Genomic DNA, 20,493 nt, shown 5'->3' with positions numbered 1-20,493 from the left:
GGCAACCAGGCTGGTGAAGGGACTCGAGCACAGACTCTATGAGGAGAGGCTGAGGGAGCTGGGGGTGTTCAGCCTGGAGAAGAGGAGGCTCAGAGGAGACCATCGCTCTCTACAACTCCCTGAAATGAGGTTGTAGCCAGGGGTATGTTGGTCTCTTTTGCCAGACGACTTTCAACAAGACAAGGGCATGGTCTTAAGTTGTGCCAGGGGAAGTTTAGGTTAGATATTAGAAAGAATTTCTTTATGGAGAGGGTGATCAGACATTGGAATGGGCTGCCCAGGGAAGTAGTGGATTCTCCATCCCTGGAGATATTTAAAAAGAGACTGGATGTGGCACTCAGTGCCATGGTCTGGTAACTGCAGCAGTAGTGGATCAAGGGTTGGACTTGATGATCTCTGAGGTCCCTTCCAACCCAGCCAATTCTATGATTCTAAGAAATACAAAAGGTTTTCAGGGATAACCCATTTAATAATTTTTAATTTTCTGACACAGAAAACAAGAACTGTGATGTACTGGAAAAGAAGGGAAGAAATGTGAACAGCACCACTCTTAATCAGAAAGGATCAGGCTCTTTTGATTCTGAGAAAAGGAAAAGAAGATCTAGTGGCAGTATTTCTGATGACTGCAATGCACACATTCCAGAAAAATCACTTCTACTGTCTGTAAGTTGTCTCTTAATTTTAATGTATGTGTTTGTGTTTACACACGCACACACACCTCAGTAGCAGTAGCAACATCTAAAATAAAAGAATTATAAGCATGGGATCTAGGGATACTTTTATACCTGTTGAGGGAAAGTAGTTCAGTGGTGCATTAAGAAGACTGTGTGTATGTAATTCTGTCTACAACATCAGATGCTTGTAGCAGAAAGGTTGTGAGTGTTCCCTTCTAACAGGAACATGGAGTAAAGTAATTTTAAAAATAAGGCATCTAGCTACTTAAGTGAAGCTCATTTCATAGATAGTATAGAACTAGTTAGAGATTTCAGTACAAAGATTACATTGTATACTGGGGGTTACTGAAATGTTGCAGATGTCATCTTTTTTCTCCTCCTTAGTCTATTGTACGTTTTCGCGCAAGTTTTATTCCTACCTGTCATTAAGATTAAAAAGAACAACAACCCCAGAAGAAATTAACAAACAAAAACACAAAAGAAAAAACCATGAGGGAATCAGTCAAGTACAAACTGTCATTTATATTCAAGCATTTGAATACAGTGACAGCATCTGTTACCTTCTGATGAAAACCCAACAGAAGTAAGTAGTTGTTGAGTGCCATCCATCCAGTTGACCAAGCCACACATTTTCAAAGTAATGAACATCACTGGTGCTTGGCCAGAGAGCTGCTCAAAAATCTGTAATAGTTTTTCTCATTTTGAATGGGAACCACAGTAGGCTTTGAAAAGGTTGTCCCTCATACCTTTATGTAATAACCTTTGGAATACAAGGAAGGAGAAATTACCCTGACTTGAGCTTTAAATGCATCTGCATTAAGCTATAAATTTTATTGTCTAGTATGTAGCCAAGTCTCAGTGTTCACTGATTTGAACCATCATGGAAATACCCAGAAATAAACATACACCCTGTCTCTTACTCCTCTTTTCTAGAAAGAGCAACAGTTGAGTTCGACTCAGTCTCTCAGCCACAGGACACCCTGTGAGGATGAACAGAGTCGGATATCTAATACAGTTCTGGTAACAAATTGTATTTCGCAGCCATCAGAGAGAAACTGTGAAGACACTGTAACACACAGCCACAGGCCTGCTCACAGTTGCACAGAGGAACCTCACTTGGAGTCTTCTCACAGAAATCTGTCAGAGAAACAGCTCTCTGCTGGCAGTGAGGATGTGACTTCTCCACGAGTTAGTACCATTAGGAGATTAAAGATGGACACGTCAGAGTATCTGAGCAAGCTGCGGAACAGGATCTGCAGGGCTAATCGGCAACTTGATTCACTTGACCCAAGTATGTACTGTAACTGTGCTGCTGGCAGTGACCATTGGTATGCTTAGGTACTGCAACTCATGCATGACTGACTAGTTAAAACCTATGGAATGAGAGACTGAAGACAGAGATCATGTTTGAGAGACAAACATCTCTCTTTAAGAGGAAAGGCTGAGAGTCTTGGGTCTGTTTAGCCTGGAGAAGGAAAGACTGAGAAGAGATCTTACCAATGCCTATAAATATTTAAAGGGCGGGTGTCAAGAGAGTGGGGGCCAGACTCTTCAGTGGTGCCCAGTGACAGGATGAGGGGCAACAAGCCAAGCATGAACTGGAACAGAGAAAGTTCCATCAAAACATGAGGCAAAACTTGCTACTTCGAGGGTGACAGAGCAGTAGAACAGGCTGCCCAGAGAGGTTGTGGAGTCCTTTCTCTGAGGATATTTAAAACCTGCCTAGATGCCATCCTGTGCCACCTGCCCTAGGGTATCCTGCTTTAGCAGGGGGATAGGACTAGATGATCTCCAGAGGTTCCTTCCAACCCCTAACATTCTATGATTCTATGTTTGTGGTGCATTGTACAGTTTGAGAACAGAGCCTAGTGCCAGTGTCCTCTGATGGAGCGGGGTAGGTCTTGCACTTGAAAAACAGGATAAACAACAGGATTTTCAAATTCCAATTCATATTTTGTAGCTTATTTTTGTGCTATGAAAAATCAAGCTTGTACTTTTAACTGATGCTTAAATTGAGAAAAAGCATTATCTCTTCTTTCAAACAGCTGAATTGTGGCCTGTTTAATAATTCAGTTTTGGAGATCTCATGTAAAAAGAGACAAAGCGGTACTTGCTGCATACACTTTAATGAACACAGACCTAGACTGGTTTGGACAATGTACTTTGATACTAAATACTGCAAGGGAGAATTCTTTGCTGATCTGAAATGGACAATGAATGACATATTCTCAAGTCTGCATCACTTAGTATATGCATACTTTCTACCCCCTTTAGTTGTCCTTTCCAGTGATGATGAAGATGGATCTTCTGAAACACCACTGTCAGAGCTGCTGCAGGATAATACCACTGGCAATAAACAGACAGGCCAACAGCGTGGCTTCTGTTACTCAGCAAAGCAATTGGGAGACAAGACAAAAAGTCACACAGAACAGGTAGTCCATTTTTTTTGCCTATGTATTGTTATTTCTCAAATGGTTGTGGTTTTTTTTGGGTTGTTAGAGATACAGTTACTGTCTAAGAGCAGATACGATTAGTCCCAGCTAACAGAAGTAGCTGTAGTACCTTATTTCTCAGAATCCTGGACAGCCTTCTGAAAAGATCTCTGGCTATGAAGCTGGAGTGGTTTTGCAACATAAAATGTACTTCATGTTTTTAAATAAAAACTTGAAAATGTTTAGAATTAAAAACCAGGAAAGATCAAATAGAATCTCAGCTAGAAGTGGACATGATGAAGTTGTATCTGTGAAAAGCTGTGGGTTTTTTTTTTCACATGGTGTTTTGTATTGATCACTGTTCAATTGAGTAGTTTCATGTCATCCAGTGTTCTGCTGTAGTGCAGTGCATGGAGAAGTTTGAGGATCTTTGCTGACAGCAGAGATAGGGTAAAGTTTCCTTTTCTGTGTGGCTAGCACTGGAACTTGAATCTAAAACTAGCCAGAAAGGTTGTTGCCCAATTTTGTGCTTGACTAGGTTTGCACTTTTTCTGGTAACCTGGATTTCTCTCTTTAATCCTGAAGCAAGTCAGAAGAGCCATTCCTACCTTTTATCACAGATGAACAGTTTTGATCATAAGCATTGAATTGGATCCTTTACCTTTGATATCAAAAGAGGGGTGTTTTTTGTTTCTCTGCTTTTTGAGTTTTTACTTGGCTCCAGATTAGTAGAGAGCATAGGTTCTATCTTGGCAATGGGAACTTCAGAGGTGAAGTACAATGCTATTAGGCCCTCAACACATTGTCAGTAGTGATTGTGATAGCATTTACAGCTTTTTAATATGAATTTTTTATGTGAAAGTTGGATTTGCAAGAAAATTCTTACAAAGATCAAGGGAAGATTCTTAAGGTTACAGGAGGGAAATGTCTCATTTAAATTCCTGTAGTAAATACACTTTTTTCCCCAGTTACTAACAGAGTCAATTGAAGATGAATGTCCTATCAGCTTACCATCTGGAAGCACACTTAAAAAACAGAAGAACCCAGAATTGGATGTTGAATTTGCTAATCTATACATTGGGAAATTTAAATGGTTATCAACAGGTCCTGCTAGAGTAAGTTGGTCTGTTGTGGTGATATTTTAAGAATATTTAAATACAAAAATTCTGGTTAAGTGAAGCTAGTGATACTTCGTGTAAAAGCACTGAGTTTTGGTCACTGTTGCATCAAATTGCTTTGGCTAAAGGATGGAGTCTGTAGTCCATTACCTTGTATGTTTGGACTGCTGCCAATAGAAAAGCTAAGTGGGATGTTTTGTGGCCTCAGTTTTCAGAAGTAAAGGTTTTGTATAAGTGCTGTACTGGGAGAGAAACTGTACTGAGGAAACTTTTGATGCATTATAACGGAACATAGTTACCATGTTAATGACCATACTGTCACTTGAAAGAAACTTCTTTTCTCTGAATTAGTACAGTTATTGGAATAAAGTAATAATGCAAAAAACATTGCTTGGTTTGTAGCTTTAAAGAGCACAAAACCAAAACTAAAAGCATTTGTGCATAAGCAACTTGCTACTCACAGGGTGCAGAAACAGAAGTGAAAGTGTATTTCAAATGTAGTACCAGCTGCAGGTGTTTCAAAAGGTCTTGATCCAGGCTCATTCTATATACTTCTTATAGAATTTTTTAAATCTTGGATTGTAGTAATAATTTCAGCTTTTCACAGGACAGCTTTGTGCAGTAGTTCTCACCCAGAAAATATCTCATGGAAATTTCCTAAGTTAATATGCCAAAATTATATGAAGAAAGAATGAAAATATTTTTAGAATCATTGTTTTTTGGTGGAAAGTGTTGGGGTTTTTTTCCCTTGAAAAAAACTTGGTGCTTACTGTGGTAACATAAGAGAAACCCCTTCACTTAATATGTATAACAGCCTTCTGTCAAAGTAACAATAAAGCTTCTTTATTTCATTGATTCTTTTTAACATAGAAGCTTTAAAGTCCTTTATTTCAAAGGATAATGTAACTAGCAAAGTAACACCCCGTTGTTGTACCACTTATGTAGTGTTCTTAATTCAAACAGTGCAGCTGACACTCTTTACCTTGGGGTGCTTACAAATAAGCTCCTTTTGTCCCAAGTGTTCATAATTTTTTTTCTTCCTGAGAAGCCTGTATGCAGGTCCACAAATGGCTGCTTATTTCTTCTGGGCTGACCAGCTGTACAAGTCAATTTGCTGTAATTTAGATGCTGCAATATTTATTTAGGAGTGTTTTTTCAGGTGAAATTGGCAGTATGAAATCTCAAATTAGGGGTATGGGACTTGGCATTGTTAGGGTAACAATTGGAGTCGATGATCCTAAGGGTTTTTTTCCAACCTAAATGGTTCTGTGGTATTATTTTCATTTTCTCTGGCTACAAGCAAAGAAAGATGTGCAGATAATGAAAAAATCTTACTTTTTATCAATTTCTAAGAAACAAACTAATTCATATTTTTAAATCTTATTTCAGTTTACAACCAAGTACATTACGATCCCATTTCAGGGTAAGAGAATATTTTCCTTTAACCTTCTCAACTATATCTTTAAATTATTGCATTTATAGACACAGTATGTGTTTATTTTATGAATAATTTATAATCTTATTTGCTTTCACAAAGACATGAAATATTTTTTTAAATTAACATTTTTCAACAAAAAAATTACTAAGTGTTGAACTATAGTAAATATGACTACTCATGTTTCTGAGGTGAAACAATAATCTTTTCAAATTAGGGTTTTAGACCCTTAGGTTTATTAAAGAAATATGTACAAGTTGCCTAAAGTTAAGAGGAATATAATTGCAGATTTGCACTCACTCAATTTTCCAAAGTTTATGTGTGGTTTCTGTATCTTGTAGATGAAAGTTTGTGAGCAGTTCTGAATTGGACTAAAAGCATATACGAGTTTATGGTTTGCAATATTTTTTCTATATGTGTAGGTATTACATTCTGAGCAAAGATACAATACTTTCATGTAGAATCCTGCATTTAGATGTTTAACTTTTGGTATTAAAATTTGGTAACTTTGTTTTATGTAGTTTGATGTATGATTTGTTTGAAGTATGAAATTCTCAACACATTTCATGTAATACCAGGAGTAATTCTACAAGTTCCGTTTTCACACACTCTGATCATGCTTACTTAGGTCTTCATATGTAATGACTTTAATATGTATGACTTCATAATTACCTGTGGCTGGTTGTTTTAATTTCTATTTCATGCAGTGGGTCTTAATAAGAATACTAAGCTGACAGTGGATACTCTGGATCTGAGGAGGTTTGGCTTGTGGAAAGGTGATGGTGACTGTTCTTCAACAGCAATAATTTTCCTTTGGTTGTCTATGGATTATGTAGAAAATATCAAAACTCAATTGGGAAAGTTCATTACCAGCGAGCCATGTGAGTAATTTCTTCCCTTCAATGCAACAAAAACAGAATATATAGCATGTCAATAAAGTGGTTATTTTACTGTTGTGCTTCTGGAATACTGCTTCTTGAAGATAGCTTGGTCAGTTATGCTTTTCAAATGCCTTGCTATACTTGTATTTGGAAGAAAACTCCATTGCCACTTAAAACAAAGACCTAATAATGCAGTTGAGTCATAATCTGTGTTAAGAGACCCTCTAAAACTGTGCTTGCTTATGAAGTATCTCTCCCTTTAAAATAAAATTTTTACTGAAGGCCGAATGGGCTATTTAGTTTCTAGGGTCTTATGGACTAGCTATATTTCTTTTTCTAGTGTGAAGCTCTGAAATGCTGAAAAAAATATATATTTCCTTTTATATATATGTGTGTGTATATATATATATATACACACTCATACAGAGGTGTAGAAAGTGGTTGCTGCCAGTTGCTGGGACAGACTGTCATACACATGCAGTCACACAGCTGGCCAGGGCTCCCCTGGTCCCAGTATCTCCTGGACCCTCCTGTGCTCTTGTCCTTAGAGATACAGAGGTGGTCTCACAGCCAGAGCTGTCCCTTAGGGACCTGTTTTAACCCCCTGCCTCCCAGGACACCACCTCTACTCCCCCAGTTTGATCCTTACGAGTAATCTCATGCTGACTTGGACATGCACACACTCATTCCAGTTGCTGTGGGCAGACCCCCATACACACACACACACACACACACACACACACACACAGAATAGAGAGTCCCTCACCCAGGAGAGACTTAAAAAGGAATTTATTAAGAAGACAGGACAGACTGTGCTTATCCATGTATAGGACATGGCCAGAGAAATGTACTGACCAGCCAAGTATTTAGATGCAGTTGGTCTTTTTTATTCCCCTAGCCCTCTATTTTCCCACACTTGTTCCTTCCCAAACCACCTAAATGCCTCTTTTGCCTACCTGTGGTTCCTCCCTGCTATAATAAGTCCCATGTAATCCCCAGATGCTCTTCCCTGCATCCCATCATGTTTGCCATACACCTCAGCAGCAATTCCCCCCTCAGTCCAATAGGTGCTCTGGCATTGACTCATCTTGGTGGGTTTCAGGTCTGGACCCTGGGGCTGAGGCTCTCCTGGGGCAGCCCAGACCAGCTCTCCCTTCCTCTGGGTTCTTAATTCAGGTTCCTACCTGCCATTGTGGCCCTGTGCTCCTCTGGGCTTGCAGAGGTGTACCTGTGGTGGGCTGATGGCCCCTGTGATGAACCTGGCAGGTTATTATTTGGGCTCTCCTGACTACCATTGCAGTCTTTATGCTCCTTCGTGGATGTGCAGATAAGTTTTTATCAGATAACCTAATAGTTAATGCTATCCATTCTCTCCCTTTTCCAGCCAAATCTAGTGAATTTGTGTTTCTTGAACTGTCCCAACCACTCAGAGAATGGGAAGAAGACAGGCTGACCAAACTGATTACAGATGTAAGCAAGAAGAACAGAGCACCGGATCTCCCAGAGTTTTTGTCTTTGAAGCAAGCATTACCCTTGTTTAAGGACCTTTCTCCTGAAGAGAGCTCTTTTATAAGTTACAGTAAGCATCTACTAAAGCAGTGTATGCCAGAAGAGAGCACCTTGGACAGCCATGAGCCTGCAGTAGTGAGTAGCTGTTGCTTGTTTTATCACCACCTGTTGGCATTCACACATTGTAGAAAATGTAGATCAGCCAGTTACAGAAATTATTATTTCTTAATCCATAGCTTGAAAAAAGAATTTGTCATATTTTTTATTTCTCTCTCACAATGGGACAAGATCTGCAGTAAATTAGGTTGTCTCCATGGAGGGATAGTGTACAGAGCTTATCATTATCATCAAGTGGCAAATAATGAAGTTTTAGGTTGACTGATGGTTGCATATGCTAGAACTACAAAGATTTCTTGCCCTTTTGGTGTCTGCAGGGCAGCAAGTTGCTGTTAATCAAGTAAGGAATGATGGAGCCATTTTTTGGTTGAAACAGAAGTGAAGAGGTGAAGCAGAGGAGGAGCTATGTATCTTTCTCTTTAGACACCTCTAGACGTTTTCATGGGCCTCCACAGCTTGAAATGCTAAATAATTCCTTGGGCTGCTGGGGAGATGAGGCTGTGCAAGTTGTGTTAAATTTTCTTATGCCTCATTTACTCTGAGGAGTAAATGTCTCAGTCCAACCCCACATCACTGTAACTTCAGAAATTACCTGCTTGTTCCCATCAGTAAAAAGCAGAAACAACTGATCAATCTGGCTATGAAACTGGGAAATTAAAAATTGAGCCAGCCAGTTCAAATCTGTATCATTTTTAGGCAAATTGTTAAGGACATTTTCAGACCTTTCAAGCATACACAGCTCCTGTTTGATTAGTCTGGTAGTAGTCTCCATTCTCTAGGTCCTGTTTCTTCTTTGAAACCAGTTTTGCATCATTTGGCTGAATAATGCTTAAACAGTTTTAGAGAGAGATTATGAATAGATGAAGACCTGTCATGATTTTAAAAGGGACATAACTTTTTTACTGTCAGAGCACCAGCCCATTTACTTAAATATACTGATGCTTACACTTCTGTTTTCCAGATAGATTCCTCTTCAGTGACACAGGGGGCTCCTGTGGGCTTCAGGCTTAGGTTTTGTGTGTTCTGTTTTACATACCAAGCTGGGCAATGCTTTTAACTATTGTTTGGATTTTTGTCTGGTAGGAATCAAGATTAAAAGTGGTCAGGCCCAGTTACGCCCTTGCAAACAAGCAAAATAGAGGTTGCTATTCTATCTCTCTGTCCTCTGCACTGAATGAAGAATGGAAAGAAGTAAGAGAAACTGGAGGAGTTAAGAAGTAAGTCTATTTCATGGGAAGGTGAAAATAAAACAAACTGAATAAACAAATTACTGGAATAAAAATGGTCTCTTGTTCATTTGTAAGTATTGTGGGAAAGATGCTCTGGAAATGTAAAATACCACCAAGTATAATTGTAGTTATTCCCATTTCCATCATGAGAGTTAACAGACAAAACAGATGTGTTGCAGGATGATGAAAATCTTACAGAAATTAAAGAATATCTGAATTGTGACAACAAGCTTATGTCATGCAAGCATCAGTGACAGGATAGGGACTTCATGGCTTCTGTGAACGTTGAAGTTGATATCACCGCACAACTACTGTTAACTTAACCTGAGCCTTTTTTTTTTTTTTTAATCTAAAAAATGTTTTCCTTTACTGTTCTGTCACAATCTATTTATAACTAGTTCGTCATATAATGTACTAATTAGTACAGGAGCTTGCTTATACTGGTGGAGGAAATGGTAAAGGACTTTTGAGTTTTTCAACAGCTTTGAGAGCTGCCACTTCAGACAGATTTTCTAGAAAATCTTCTACATGTGTAACAGCTGTGCTAAAAATAATGTAATATAAAGGAGGACATCACTGTTATAATCTGATTTGTGTTTTCTAGTTTAATTGTTTATCCGCCCCCACCTGCAAAAGGAGGACTAGGAGTCACAAGAGAAGACCTAGAGTGCTTAGAATATGGGGAGTTTCTCAATGATGTCATTATTGATTTCTATCTGAAGTAAGTAATCACAGCCTTAGATGTATCCTTCTTTCTGGGACCTGATCTGGACTTGAATGTTATTTAAATGTTGGTCAGTGAATGGTGCAACAGTTTGAGAAATAATTGTGTGATAAATTTGTAAGCCGGGCTTTTTAAAAAGCTTATGTGTATTTTCAGCAGTTTCATTTGTTTCCATGTTGTTCTTGTTCCTCTAAGGGGCTGAGATGCCATCTAGATAGGGTATCTAGGGAAAAAAAAAAAGCTAGGAACCTAACTAAAATATATTCAGAAGTATTAATACTGGAGTGCAAATCTGAGATTAAAAAATAATTATGTTCTTAGTAAAGTCTCTGATATACTCTGATGTCCACCCATGTGTGTAATAAAATACTGCGTAGAGAGAAAAGTTTGGTGTGACTAATGGTTATGAAGGCAAAAGATAGTAAGCATAACCTGAGTAGAAGTCGTTAAAATAATTGTATTTCTCTTTTATTAGTGATGGTACTTTCTAGAAAAGGAATTTAATAATTTCCTTCTTTTTTTCTTTGGCAGATACCTGTTGTTGGAGAAGGCTCCAAAGCATCTTGCTGAGCGTACACACATTTTTAGCAGTTTTTTCTATAAGTGCCTGACCAGGACAGAAAAAAATTCTGAAGGGGATCCCAAAGTTTCGTAAGTTCATTTGCATGCCCTCATGACCAGGAATGAGCTATCAGTTGATGTCTCCTGGAAGTTTTGCAGATCAGCTCCTAATTAGCACATAAAATTGCAATCAGTGGTCTCCAAAGGATGAGTGGCTAAATTGTGTAACTCACATTTTAAGCATAATGGTGTTTTTCATTAAAATCTACAGATGATTCATGCTGAATATGAATGAAAATTCTATCACCTTTTCCAGTGTTATCTGGATCTTTACCTCAGACAATTATTTATGTATTTTGATGTTTTTATTAGAGACTCAGAGTATGCATAATTTAAAATTGTATTTCTAAAATATTTTTAGATTTACCACATTTTATTTTACATATTGGTAATAAATTATTGTCCATATTTTTAATGAGAAAATGTTCTTACACACAAAGTTTACACATTTTGGTTTTAACACTTAAACACACTGAAACTGGAGAGTTTCACAAAAAGATGTCATTAAGAGCTCAAGAACTCTGTATTGCTTGATGTGTCCAGGTAAGACTGAATAAAGTGTAGGACCATCCCCAGCACACTTTCCAATTCTTCTCAACATTGATGTTAGAGAGTGTTGGTTACTCTGCCACTTCACTTTACAGTGATGAACTGCCAGCAACTTTCTTCTGTTTTCATAGTTCAGGTTACTGAAGTTTTTCTTTCTGTTTCCGACTTTTCTTCTGTTACCTATGAAGTCTTCAGCTTCTTCATTTTGCTGGCAAACAAGGCCACCTGCAAGAAGAGATGTGCCATCTTGTTTGTGTTACAGTCACTGCTGGGTGAAAGCTATGTTTAAGGGAAAAAATACAGCTTCTCTAATATTTTCAAAGATGTCTGAAAAATTCAAGGACCTATGCTTGAGAGTCTGTTTTCCATCATTTACTGTCTTCTGTGCCTAAATGTTCTTAGGTGGAGGCAAAGTTACCCATGTTAAGAATGATGTTGTGCCTTGATCTAATTTCTTTCAGAAGTTTGGACTGGCCTGTACTGTCCATAACCTTCTTGACAAACTAGGATAGTTCTCTTAATTCACTGTGTTTCAAGGACTGTAACTGCTCCAGACAGGAGATAGTTATAGAAATTCTAGTTTTATATTTGGATTTAGATACCAATGTGGTGATTTAAGAGTACTTTGGGTTTTGTTTGTTTATTTCAGTGTTTTGTATAAATGGAGAGTGGAAAATTAGGCCAGGTACTGTTGTAAATGAAATTAATCTCAGCTGGTGTAGTTACTTAATTAAAGACCCTTTTCTTCTCTTTCTTCATACTGCTTAGGCAGTAGATTCAGAAAGCTTCTATAGGTGCTTTCCCAGGTTGCAAACATGCTGTCCCCTTCCAAGTTCCCAGTGCTTCTAGTCATGTGACAGAGGAAGTTTGCAGCAAGTCCAAAAGCAGCCTTTTTTCCCCATTATTTACTCCTTTTCTCCTGTTCCTTCTATGCTGAAGTTAAGTTTCTTGATCACAGAGCAGGGTAGAATCAGAATGTCTCCTTAGTAGGGCGAGTTATGCTTCCAGATCAGATTGGAGCAAAGTTCAACAAACCATTGCTCTCTATTTAAGTTTGTGCAAATTAAGAAAGCTGAAAATCTAAATTTAGGTTTCTTGTTGAATTTTTCTTGTTATTTTTTTAGTATCCTATTCTCATGCTCATGTCTGTAAGATTGGACATTATATGTTTTTCACCATTTAATTTAAAGCTCAGGACTGGAAGGAATCTGTTTCAGTTGTGGCTTTGTTACAGGTGTGTTGCATGACCCTATGCAAGGCATTTTCGTTTTTTTCTTCAAAAGATAAGGTTTTTTAGACAGGTCTTCAAAACTGCTATTGTGAAGTTTAATTGATGAGTGTTTGTAAATTGCTACTTTTACACTAGCTGGCATTTAGATGAGATCTTTATATGTAGTGTAAATCATAATTACTGGATAAATAAATAATAAAAAAAAATCCTTTCAAGGCTACAGATGATATTTTTTTCCAAAAAGAATTTAAGATGGTTTGGAAATGGCTTGCTAATCACTTGAGCTTAATGCTGTGCTGATTTATTTTTCCTCTGTTGGGGAAATTTCAAGCATGAATGAAAAAAAACCATTGAGGGATTGGGAAGATGTAGGAGTACTAATCCCTCTACCTTGCTTTAGCTAAAAAGAACAAATCAGAATAACTTATCATTTGTTTTCTGCAGAGTGGCACAGAGAAGACACAGAAGAGTAAGAACATGGACTCGTCATATAAACATCTTCAGCAAAGATTATATCTTTGTGCCTGTGAATGAGGAGTAAGTCTGTGTGTTTCAGATACCTTTTCTGATATTTAAGATTCAAACATTTGAATGTTATGGTGATAAAAAGACTTTTTACCATAAGATTGAACACAGTTACTTCTGAAGAAGTAATGGTGTGGAATGAGTAATTCTGAAGTCTCTTCAAAAGTTAAACTTTTTATTTATTTAACTAGTCTTTGGTAAACTTAACATCTTTGTTTTTTGTTTTACTGAAAACTACTTTTTCTGTATTTTTATAAACAATTTGTGTGTTGTTGTGATGATTCCTGTGCACTTAAATAATATTTATATAAAGAAGTCACAGCAACTGGTAGTATTAATGGATCAGGAGTAGTACTTCTGTGGTGTGGGCCTTGGCTGGGTTGAATAACTGATCTGCACATGGACATTCCAGTAAAACTGAATAGTCATTGAGTTACATATGCAAAACAGCTGCAGAAAGAGATAATCATGGCATGCCCTCAGATATAGTTGAAACTAGGATCACCATTACAAAGGATTGTATTATTATTTTTTTTTAAAGTTTAGCATGGGTGGTGAGACCCTGATAAATTGCTGTAGTGCTTTTGGGTTGTTTTTTTTTTAAGGGCTTGATACTTATTTTTGCTGTCATGCTACAATGCAAAGTAAAAAGTGAGTTAGAAAGGTTAGTAGGGGATGCCATGAAGGGACATAGCAATGCTGGTTACATGTCATGGAACAGTTGTTCATGAGCTCTTGATGCAACAAAAACTTTACAAATCCTTTTGAGAACCAAACGTTACACAGGCTTGACTTTTTTTCCCCCCATTCTTCCCACTGCTGGGCAGGTCCCATTGGTACATTGCAGTTATCTGTTTCCCATGGTTAGAAGAAGCTGTGTATGAGGAGTGTCCCCAGCAGAATTCATTATATGACCAGCATCAACAGTCTCCACTTCAGTCAGAGGGTGACAACACTAGAACTAGTTCAGTGTTGGTCTTGACTGGCAACTCCAAGGATAAAGAAGAAATGGATGCTAGCAGAAGTTTGTTCTCAAAAGGTAGGTAATCTCCAAGTAAGTTATGTCAAGCCATACACAGTTCTAACAGTATTCTAATAGTTGGAAGAAGAGATATGATGATTTAAAAAGTATCATTCACATTAAGATTGATGTAATATGTTTTTGTTGCTTTACATAAGAATGTAAAGGACTTGTAAAACCAGGGTCTCTGTTCCCTTCATGAATGGAAAGTCCTAGGATTTCAGTAAGATTTTATTGGGAAGGAGGCCTGTCAGTAACTGGTATTTGAGCATTCAGAAGTGAAACAAAATCAGGTTACACTTCACTATCATGGTGAATATACTTCACTATACTATACAGATACACTTCACTATTCTAAATTCTAGTAATCGTTATTTTGAAAATACAAGTATTTCAGTTAGGAAATGTATTCTTAAGACTGTTTAATTCTTTTGTACTAGGTGGCAATGAAATTGCTACTTCTACTTCAGCCTTGGATTCAGGTATTTCCAAAGTAAGTGCCTTTTTCTGCTGGTAGAGGAAGCATGGATTGCTCCATTTCTAAAGGCTCTGAGACTTGAAGTGATTTTGCATTATCTTTTTTGCAGCAAGTGTTGATATTTCCTTGGCTTGCAGCATATGTGGGGCACTTTGGCTTAGCCTAAAGTCCTCTGTTGCCCACCTATGTTGCCTGTGCTATGTGTTTTTCAAAATTATATATAATTTTCTCCCATTCTGATATGGCTTTACCTTAAATTCAAGTGTCTTCATAGATTTAATAATTATAGGGTTTTTAAGGTTATTTTTATTTTCTCTTCTCCCAGATGTCCTTAAATAGTTCCAAAAGGCTGATTTGTAAAAGGTATGTTTCTGTTTTTATACTGATACTGTATCATTAAATTATATTAGGAAATGCTGCAGTTACCCTGTGATTTTTTCATAAAGCCATAGCTGTAGAAACTTGTTAATTTTTTTCCGTGTTTGTTCAGATGCTGATGCTCTTGTTAAGCTGTATTAAAACAAAATACTTGCCTGAATAATGAAAGACTACAATGATTTGTTAATTTGTTTTTAACAGGCCTTGTATACTCATCTTAGATTCTTTGAAAGCTGGGTCCGTGCAGAAAACAGTTCAGGTTTTGAGAGAGTAAGTAACTACAGTTTCTATTTATTAGAAAGAGGTGCTGCAGGTCATATTTCTATGTTCAAAATAATTTCCTTTATAAAAGCATGCTTTTCTAATGCTAAAGGAAAATCTGTTAAGAACCAAACCAAATTGCACTAGGAGTACAGAGGCTTGTGTGAAAAGCCTGTCTTTGTTCCACAGCCCAAGTGTAATGCAAAAATTGTAAAGGGGACAGTCCTTTCAAAATTGAAGAAAAAAAAAAAAAGAATCTTATGGAATTGTAGTGATAAATCCACTCCTATCTATGTGCAAAAAAAGTAGCAAATGTAGCTATAACTGTGTATCTGTGTGGTAGCCAGGGAAGATTACCAGGGTTCTTCTTTAGTTAAGGTTTAAAAATGTACTGATATCCTAATAGCTTGAAGAAACTCAGCACAAATAACTGTTTTTTAAATGGCATCACTTATCTTTCAATTTTGTACATTGCGTATTATGTGGAATTGTGTATAACGTGCCCCTTAGTGTGTTAAAAATATTGGGGTAGTGGAAATTGTGTTATTTCTTATATGAAGTTTTTTGACAGATTCTGTGAAAGAAGTTGGTTAAAGCTATTTTAGTTTTTTGACCAGCTTCAGAACAGTATGGAGTAGTATTTCAAAACACATTGAGCCTGGGAGTTACTTCTCAAGTCTTTAATCTATTTGCTTTCTTTTGCAGGTACCTTGAAATAGAATGGGAAGCTAAACGAAAAACACACCGAACATTTAGTAAATCAACAATGGTTGATCTGTGTCCCAGAGTGCCTAAACAAGATAACAGCAGTGACTGTGGAGTCTATTTGCTGCAATATGTGGAAAGCTTCTTTCAGGTACAAATGGAAACTACCTACCCCTGTCCCCAAAGTCACCTTAAACTCACAAAAGCAGATGCTGGGCTTCAGACACTGTCTTTTACGGTGCTCTCAGCTCTCCAACCCCTAATCAGTGTTCTGCCTTTTGGTGTTGGTCCTTTGAATGGTTCTGCTTGTTTGATGCTTTTGCATGTGGCCCACATTCCGTCTGACAGTCCTGTGCATGGAAAGCCTTGTGTGAAACCTTGGTCAGCGGACAGATTTTTATTCTGTAGTAGAACAGATTGCCATTCCAAAGTGTTTGTACACTAATGCGCGCATAGTGGGGAATAAATGTGAGGAATCAGTTATCTGTGTGCAGTTCCAGGGCTGTCTTGTGACTGGAGTGGATGAATCACAGACCCTTTAGGAAGGACAGGCTGGGAAGATGAAGAGGTAGCCCTTCATGTGAGAACTGCTAGAATGCATAGAGCTCTGCCTAGGGTTGGATGAGAAGCTATCAAAACCTCATCATGCTTACTGCTTTATGTTTGATCCTTCCCTATGGTGTGATTGTAAGGCATGCTTTGTGACTAAGTGCATCTTTTCCTTGTTAGATATCAAGAGTACATCTATTTGTATCATAGAATGTGGAATCTGCCTTGAATATGTGCTTATACCAATGTATCTTTTAATACAAGTAGTGATAACCTGTTTGGTGTTTACCACAAGTGTGTTGTGGGAAGGGCATCTGTATGTAATTGACATATGTGTGCTTACCATGGAGGAACTGGAATTTGAAGCCTGTCACAGTCTTACGGAAACTTTTTTGTACTTCCTTGGCCTCAGCAGTAATGGGAGGGTTTAAATTGTTTTTGGAGGTTGCTTTAAGAAGTTCATGTTATAAATATTCCTTTTTCTGTTACCAGAATCCCATAATTAACTTTGAACAGCCATTGCATCTGGAGACGTGGTTCCCTCGTCAGCTGATCAGAAGCAAAAGAGAAGAAATTAGAGACCTGATCTTGCAACTGCACTTCCAACAGCACAGTGGCAGCAGCAGCTAATAAATCTAATAAGCCAGACCAGGCAAAGAACATTGCTGTATGAAGTAACTGAAATTCTGCTTAGGAGCATCTGGCCTCTTTCTGCCTTGCAAGGAAGAAAAAAAAGAAAAAAGAACCACAAGAAGTATTTTAAGTGTTCAGTGTGTATTTATTTAAAGATTTTTTTTTCATTTGTAGTCATAAAGTTGTGACAAGGAAAGGAGAAAGTTGTAGATAGAAGTGTAAATATGTAAGTTAAGCTAATATATATGAATTGCTAATGAATTATTTTTGTGGAATATGAAAGCTGTATACAGCTGTGTGCCACAAGGATGTAAAAATATTTTCATCTTTTGGAGCCAGTTCTTTACAATACTACATGAATATGCATGACCATGTAGGAGTCGGACCTGAAGACAGGATTTTTGACCCTATGCTGTGTCTCTTTCAATTTTGCAACTCAGAAAGAATTAATACTATGTATTGTTTTAATTTAAGTATCTAATTGACTCTCTTTAGAGATGTTTTTGTTTTGTTTGTTTGTGTGTTTGTTTCTCATTATATGCAGAAGTAGTCTGCATGAGTCAGAAAATTCTGCCAGGATTTGAGGTGGCTGACTTATTTTTTATTTTCATTATATTTTTTTTTGTCCCTAGTATTTTTATCATAAGAATTTTATTTCCAAGACTGGAAGACATTTGATTGAGATCTTTTCAAGTCGAAGGCGAATTTTTTTTTAAAGTACTTTTTCTGAATTTTTTTTTACCAGATTTTTGAAGAAATCTTGTTCTAGAAGTACATGCCACTACAGTGCATGTAGGATGTAGAGTCTTAATCCTATTTGCCTTATTTTTGGGAGTTGTACCTGCGAATCTTATGGCATCATTTACATTAGGAAGGCAAACGGATTGTAGCTCAACAGTCTCAAAAGTTTGAGGTGTTTTACTGAAAAATAAGGCTGTTTTCTTTCAAGAAGGTCACTATGTTACATATCTTTAAGATATGTAATTTGCATATAAGACAAACAGGGTTTATACATTGCTCAGGAAAACTGAGTAATGATACCCAAATATCTGAGTGTTTGAACACAATGTATTTATTTAGTTTTTCTTCAGTAAGCACTTGAGACCTCAATAATGTTTTGACATGTGCACACTTAATTTTATGTGGTTACTACATGACAGGAGGTGACTTAAGGAGATGCTTTTTCCTTTCCTCACTGTAAATAAACAAGTGTCATTGCATCCTTCAGAAGGGCCATGTGTCAGGTAACCACTGAAACCATCTGTGCCATAAATGCACCTACAAAACCAGAGCTCTTAAAGCTGGAGATATGCTACAGAGTTAAAATAAAAATTGAGGGCAACCCAAAGATGTGAACATTTTTATGACATTGCAGAATTCTCAGGGCCCCTTCCCTCAAGATGACTCTGAAACCTAGCACTTGCAATATCCAATTATTACTTCAGGTTCTGTACAGTCATCCAAAATAATCGCTCACAATTGTTTCTCAAATCAGGAAGCATTTTTTCTGAAGAGAGGCAACTATAAAGAAGATAGTTGGCTGAGCACAGTTACCTTATGTAAAACTGTGAGCAGCCTAATACAATTACTGTGTGTTTTTTTCTGTGTTTCTACTTTAATTCTGTAGTTTGTCACTACCTGCCACCAACATCTTTCCTGTTTGGCTTTTATCACCTAAACCACAGTATCAGCATAATAGTGATAGTCTGTGTATTTGTTTTAAGACAAATGAAAGATAAAATGCCTAAGTGTGTGCCCTTTTTCTACACCTTTTTAATTTATGCATATTTTCATTGTTTCCTTATGACAAGTAGTTTGGGCTTTTTCTTATGGTAAAGTTAGTTTTTCTTATAAAGTAATTTGTTCTTTTTTTGTTTCAGATTGACTGGTTTATAGATATTTAAAAACAAAAGTGATGTATAAAATTTTCTAAATTGGTTTTATAACATGAAATTATTGCCTTTGCTATAAGAATGCCAATACATTTGATATTAAAATTATCTCCAGAAGTTGCTGAATGTGATTTGTTATCATTCTTTTCCCAGCTGCCACAAATAGCCAGTGGTGTAGTGGACAGTAAGAGAGGCCATCTGATGGCTTTTAAGGTGTATCCACAGTATGTGTCTCTTAACCCAGAACTGTATCAAAGTGATATTTGTTTACCAGTCCTTATAATGGCATGCAGCTAGCTCATAGCTTCTTGTGTCAAACAACATTTATTCAAGAGCCTTGCAGTCATTTTCTGTAGTTAAGCTAATAATTGTCTTGACAGCCTGGATGACTAACCTGGGAAATGCCTGGGTCCATCAGCCCCGTTCCAGCCATTTGCATTTAACAGGTATGTGGTGAATACTGGAAGTATCTGTGGAAAAAGTTACACTCCAGGTGGCTTTGTGCTTCTTTTTTGGTTGCTGGAACTCCCCAGAGATAATTTTTAGCATATATGTATAAGGCTTCAAGCTGGCCAAGGGACCTGTCTGCACATCTATGTCCTTCATCTCCATTTCCTGTATTGGTACCTGTTTAAGTGAAATGGTGGAGTGGCTTGATGCTTCAAAACAAACCAGTCTTTGTAAGGCTTTTTACCCTGCATGGTGTAATTTTGGTTTCGAGGCAATGAATTGCTCTCAAAGTGTTAAATGTAGCTATCAGTTTATTTGAAAAGAACCAACACATTCTGTCTGGGTGGTACCAGAAACTGGCTTTCCTGAAGAAATCTTGAGTCACGAGAGATCTGTTCAAGGTACTGTTGGCAATTATGAGAAGAAACAAAGTGGAAGTGAAGTAACTCATAGGAAGTAAATCTTCCAGGAAAAACATAACCTCCCCTCCCCGTAGTATTCATTAAGAGCTGAAAAAGTGAATAATGAAACTCTTAAGTGTGCTTTTAAAAGAATTATCTGTGGACTGATGTTTTTTGTCTGGAATGGCAGGTTTAGATTCATTGCAGTCTGTCTGTCCTTTCTGGGACTTGCCTCTTAGAAATTGACTCTGAAAAGAGCTTGCAGTACTTGGTAAGTACTACACCACATAAAATAATAAAGACTTAAAAGCCACAGTAGTAATACTTTTATCTTGATCATGACAGGGAAACAGAGTATTGCTCCTGGCTGTTCCCCTGCTCCCCCCAAAAAACCCCCAAAACCAAACCAGACCAATTCTGGTTTCTAGATGGAGCAGCAGGAGTTGTAGAATGAGACTTGGAAGGTTTTGGGATTGAAAATGGTCAAATAGAACCAGTACCAGCAACAAGGATTCTGTCCAGCCAAACTGAAGTTGGAAGCACTGTTTAAAGATGCACCAGAGGCACTGAGATCAGTGAGCAAGGTAGGAGATAGTTCATCAACAGTTCAGAAGAGAGGGAATGCTGAGAGTAGGCTTACTTCACAAGGTCAGACTAGATTAATTGTTAATTTGGTTGAC

General features: G+C 37.4%; 1 protein-coding gene across 2 annotated transcripts in view; it reads left to right on the top strand.

Moving 5' to 3' along the window:
- Positions 1-19,073, top strand: part of SENP7 (SUMO specific peptidase 7) — a 42,155-nt gene extending 23,082 nt beyond the window's left edge. The window contains exons 7-23 of one of the 2 annotated variants that reach the window (XM_030467578.1): positions 494-663; positions 1,608-1,965; positions 2,949-3,106; positions 4,075-4,221; positions 5,614-5,647; positions 6,367-6,540; positions 7,925-8,184; positions 9,250-9,383; positions 10,000-10,116; positions 10,651-10,770; positions 12,965-13,057; positions 13,873-14,084; positions 14,507-14,559; positions 14,870-14,907; positions 15,124-15,192; positions 15,889-16,039; positions 16,930-19,073. In XM_030467578.1, the coding sequence (XP_030323438.1) occupies positions 494-663; positions 1,608-1,965; positions 2,949-3,106; positions 4,075-4,221; positions 5,614-5,647; positions 6,367-6,540; positions 7,925-8,184; positions 9,250-9,383; positions 10,000-10,116; positions 10,651-10,770; positions 12,965-13,057; positions 13,873-14,084; positions 14,507-14,559; positions 14,870-14,907; positions 15,124-15,192; positions 15,889-16,039; positions 16,930-17,067 (2,426 nt within the window). In that variant the 3' untranslated portion in view covers positions 17,068-19,073. The remainder of the gene's footprint in view (positions 1-493; positions 664-1,607; positions 1,966-2,948; positions 3,107-4,074; positions 4,222-5,613; positions 5,648-6,366; positions 6,541-7,924; positions 8,185-9,249; positions 9,384-9,999; positions 10,117-10,650; positions 10,771-12,964; positions 13,058-13,872; positions 14,085-14,506; positions 14,560-14,869; positions 14,908-15,123; positions 15,193-15,888; positions 16,040-16,929) is intronic. The other variant, XM_030467575.1, reaches the window with a different exon arrangement.
- Positions 19,074-20,493: the final 1,420 nt, after the last annotated feature.

This window comes from Calypte anna, chromosome 1 (assembly GCF_003957555.1).
Source record: "Calypte anna isolate BGI_N300 chromosome 1, bCalAnn1_v1.p, whole genome shotgun sequence".
Taxonomy (NCBI): domain Eukaryota; kingdom Metazoa; phylum Chordata; class Aves; order Apodiformes; family Trochilidae; genus Calypte; species Calypte anna.
Note: the sequence above shows the minus strand (reverse complement) of the source record. Positions and strands in the feature narration are given on the sequence as shown.